This window comes from Phymastichus coffea, unplaced genomic scaffold (genome assembly GCF_024137745.1).
Source record: "Phymastichus coffea isolate CEN01 unplaced genomic scaffold, Cenicafe_Pcof_1.1 PCOF00132, whole genome shotgun sequence".
NCBI classification, from domain to species: Eukaryota; Metazoa; Arthropoda; class Insecta; order Hymenoptera; family Eulophidae; genus Phymastichus; species Phymastichus coffea.
Window position 1 is genome coordinate 438646 of NW_026706943.1, and position 4013 is coordinate 442658.

Genomic DNA, 4013 nt, shown 5'->3' on the forward strand with positions numbered 1-4013 from the left:
CATTTCGCAGATGTCGCATTTTTAGTTTTTAAAATGTCAAAATAATCGATACTCCGTTTGTTTATTGTTTAAAGATTCAATAAGATATCTGCGAGAATGAATCCAGGGGACCAAGAGTTTATATCCTTTGATGATTATTCAACTACAGAGAGTCCTGCACAAGTCCATGTAGATCTTGGAAATCCAAACCAGCAACTTTTTAGCCATCTTCAGGGAGACCCAATGTCCCAAGATCAAGGCTTTTCACAACAAAATGATGGTGAACTCAATATTTGATAACCGTAATGCACGTAATATATTTTATTTCGTTGTATAAAGATGGTTTTAGGCCAATATTTTGCTCTGATGACTTTGTACCAACACATGTTAAATATAGGTTACATTTTTTAGAATGTTGACAGTAGAACGACAAGCTTTTGGTATACTTATTATTTATTCTACTTTTATTTCCAGATAAACAAAGAAGTTTTTGGAGCATTGAATACTATCAGAAGTTTTTCAATGTTAATACAAATGACGTAGTAGAGAGGTTAAAGCGATCAGTGATACCTCACGGTACTGACAATTATTTGGTATCACATATCAGACCAAATCCAGATCTTTATGGACCATTCTGGGTTTGCATTACTTTGATATTTACAATAGCCATAAATGGAAATCTGGTCAATTACTTTCAATCCGCTAGAACTGGCAATTATCACTGGAAATATGAATTTCACATTGTGTCATCTGCTGCCACGTGTATATTCCTTTATGCTTGGTTGTTTCCTTTGTTATTGTGGCTGGCACTCAAATGGTTCAAACCCCAAGAAGAGAATATCGATAATGAATTAATTGAGGTAAAATTCTGATCTTTAGAATCTCCAAGACAAATATTTTCAATACATTTATAAGAGTTGAAGTTTGCTTGTGTCTTATGTTTATTTTCTCTTTTATAGTCAAACACATCGATTGGACTTTTAGAAATCTTGTGTTTATATGGTTATTCACTGACCATTTACATTCCAGTAGCATTTTTATGGACGATACAGATAGGTTTATTACAATGGTCTTTGGTATTAGTTGCTACAATTTTGTCTGGGGGTGTTTTGTTAAGATCTATCCTACCAATGATCCCAGGTAACAATCAAGTCTTATTAAACTAACAAATTAATTATTGCTACTTAGTAGGATATACTTTTATTGATAAAAACTCTTCTTACAGGAAAACAGAAACCTATATACATGGCTGTCATACTTGGAATGCATTTATTACTTGCTGCTGGATTTATGCTGGTCTTTTTTCACGTCCCTGATTCACATCCAAATATAATGACCACTACTGTATCAACATCTACCACAACTACAGCAGCTTCTGTAAACATACATGCTAGTCCCAAATCAGCATAAATAAATTTTCAGCATATAAATGGCACACCTTAAAAAAGTTGACTATTTTGTAAATATGAAATCATTCCTAAATTGTTTTTACAACGCAATTGTGTAATTGATTATTTATTTTGCACACATGGAAAAATACGTGATGATTAAATGTAAGTTTATATGTAAGTTCGCAAATTATAAGTCTACTTTTCAATATTGGAATTAATTTCATATTAATACTTTGATAATCTATTGTATCATATATTGTATACATTTTTATTTGTATCTTTATTATAATAACGAAATTCACGAGTTGAGATTCTTTATGTTTATTCATTTCGCTTTCGGAAGAATTTGGATTGACAAGGTTATTAATGGTAATCCTGTATCCGGTAGAAATGGCAAGGAATGACTTAGCATAAGCCGAACAAGAGTTTATGCTAGCAAGAAAGATGAAGTTTGTTTAAGCGTGTTAATAAAAGGGTTGAAGCGTGCGCAATGCGAGAAACACAGACAAAAAGAAACTGCTTGTCAATGGAATAATTGAAACGTCACTTGACGATAGCTGGTCTCGTTGAGCTCTTGTCGTCCAGCTAAATATGATTACTTCGCTGTTAATTAGAATGTTTACCCGGTAATTTCGCGTGGCTGTTAACAGGTAATTTAATTTGAGCCGTGCAGCTTATTAGAGCTGACGCGGCGACGACGACGCCTACAGGGAATTTCCTTCCGCTCGCTCGGAGCGACGGCGATTTTCTGAAAGGCGATTTTCTTCTTTTATAGGCGTAGCTCTGCGCTAACTCTGTTTTCTCTTCTTTTTCATTCATTTGATCTTGCTTCGCTGTTGAGTCAAGGTAGGAAAAGACTTGCTAATAAGTTGACGATGATTGAAACAAGGGAACAAATCAGTCTTAGACGCCTGGTAAATTTCTGTTAATTGATTAATTCAAGTTTGTGGAGTCCGTTGTTCGCTTTAAAGTATATCGTAAACGTTTCCAGATTTTTACGATTTTTTATCAGGACCTGAGAATTTCAAATGTCTCTAATCGCCGCCTCTGACTTCTCGGATTTTTTTTAGATTTTAGAAACATTTTTCAAGGAGCGGAAAGCTTTTTGCAAAGCTTCCACAGATTCTAAGGCTTAGTTAGACGTTATAAAAGTTATAACCACTTGTTTCTGTGATATGTAGGAGTAATCAATGAGTTTTTTTCTTATTTACAAAAATTCCAGTAAAAGTGGTAAAATACGATTCTAAAGATTTTCAGGACTTTCGGTTGCATGTCACTTATTTTATCGAGCTCACTGGTCTTCAATACACAAGTAAAAAGAAAATTGATTATGAATTTTCAAGATTCTTGAAATTTGACGTTCGGCAGTCGTAGCAGTTTTCGCAAAGTCATCGAAAATGCTCATCAACTACTTTTAGAAAAGTAATAATTTACGCGAGTATCAGTAAGTACGAAAGCACATTTCAATTTGTTATTACGGCAGGCGAAATTAGTTAGGAAGAAGATCGCGAGTGTTCGGCGAAGAATCAAGTGATGAGTACGGCAGGAGGGCGGAAATTAACAGTTGATTTCCCTCTCTTCGAGACAGAAAGAGAGAGAGAGAGAGAGAAGAGAGAGGCGCCAGGACGCACGTACCTCTCTAAATGCATCTCGTAAGTCGCGTTGATGTATCTCTATACGGCGTGTATCCACTACTCTCGCTCGTTCGCATGCTAATAAATTTCTGAGAGCGCGCAGGTTGCCAGTCAGATTCAAGTGGTTTGTTTGCCAACGTCATCGTCACTTCTTCCATTGCATTTCCGTCGAAAAATCGACGACTCCGCCTCGAAAAGCGCTCCTGCGCGTTGTTTGCTTAGCACTGCAGTTTAAGTTGAAAAGAACGGAAAATTCTTTTAGTTTGCTCGGCGAAAAGAATAGCCGCTGCACAATGGGCAAAAAGGAGAAGGAGCGAGCGGGCGAGGGAGGCAGAAGAAAAAAAAAATAATAAAAGGAGAGAACGGCGTAGCGAAAGTGAGAAAAACAAGAGTTGCTCAGTTTCTTTGAAATTTTTCTCCTTGGAATTTCCGAGATTCCACGGCGGAAACGCTTCTTTTTTGCGTCGCAGCGGCCGGTGGAATTGTCGGAAGTAAATGATGTTGCTTGCGATGCGCTCGGCGCGAGAATTGGTTGGAAGTTTGGGAGCCATCGGCTCTCAATTCCGTCCAATATTTGGCACGCAAGATCGCGCTGGCAGCATTCCACACCGATCGCATCGCTGAGAAAGACACATCGGCCGAATCGGTTTTTAACGATTGCCAGTGCCGCACTTTCGTGCGAAATCGAAGCCTCGCGCGAGAAACTGACAAGGCAAAATTCCGATCGGATCGATTTCAGAGAAGATTAGTAGTAGAATAAGAAGCAGAAGCAGTAGCAGAAGAAGAAGCAGGAGAACTGAAAGCAGAAGCGTCGAGCGCCAGGAGCAACGGCAATCTCCGGCTCGGAGCTCATCGGCTGCTGGCTTGCGCTCGGTGCAGGTAGCGAGAGCGGAGAGAGAGAGAGAGAGAGAGAGAGAGAAAGAGCGAGAGGAGAGCGGGGCTGTCGTAGGTAGGTGGTTGAAAAGCGGCGCTCGGTGGTTCTCGCGCAGTCGCTGCAGAGACAGCCGGC

General features: G+C 38.8%; 1 protein-coding gene across 2 annotated transcripts; it reads left to right on the plus strand.

Annotated features, from left to right (window-relative positions):
- Positions 1-9: 9 nt before the first annotated feature.
- On the plus strand, positions 10-1674 carry LOC131671675 (protein YIPF1). Of its 2 annotated transcripts, none has more exons than XM_058948289.1 (4): positions 10-259; positions 454-839; positions 939-1119; positions 1205-1674. In XM_058948289.1, the coding sequence occupies exons 1-4, from the start codon at positions 97-99 to the stop codon at positions 1387-1389; spliced, it is 915 nt and encodes a 304-aa protein (XP_058804272.1). In that variant the 5' UTR covers positions 10-96; the 3' UTR covers positions 1390-1674. The 2 variants fall into 2 exon arrangements, with proteins under 2 accessions (XP_058804272.1, XP_058804273.1); XM_058948290.1 differs by having other exon boundaries at positions 252-376.
- Positions 1675-4013: the final 2339 nt, after the last annotated feature.

Coding starts and splice junctions, on each gene's coding strand:
- LOC131671675 (XM_058948289.1), top strand. CDS start 97: ATGAATCCAGGGGACCAAGAGTTTATATCCTTTGATGATTATTCAACT. Junction 260..453: donor CTTTTCACAACAAAATGATG/GTGAACTCAATA, acceptor TTTTATTTCCAG/ATAAACAAAGAAGTTTTTGG. Junction 840..938: donor TCGATAATGAATTAATTGAG/GTAAAATTCTGA, acceptor TCTCTTTTATAG/TCAAACACATCGATTGGACT.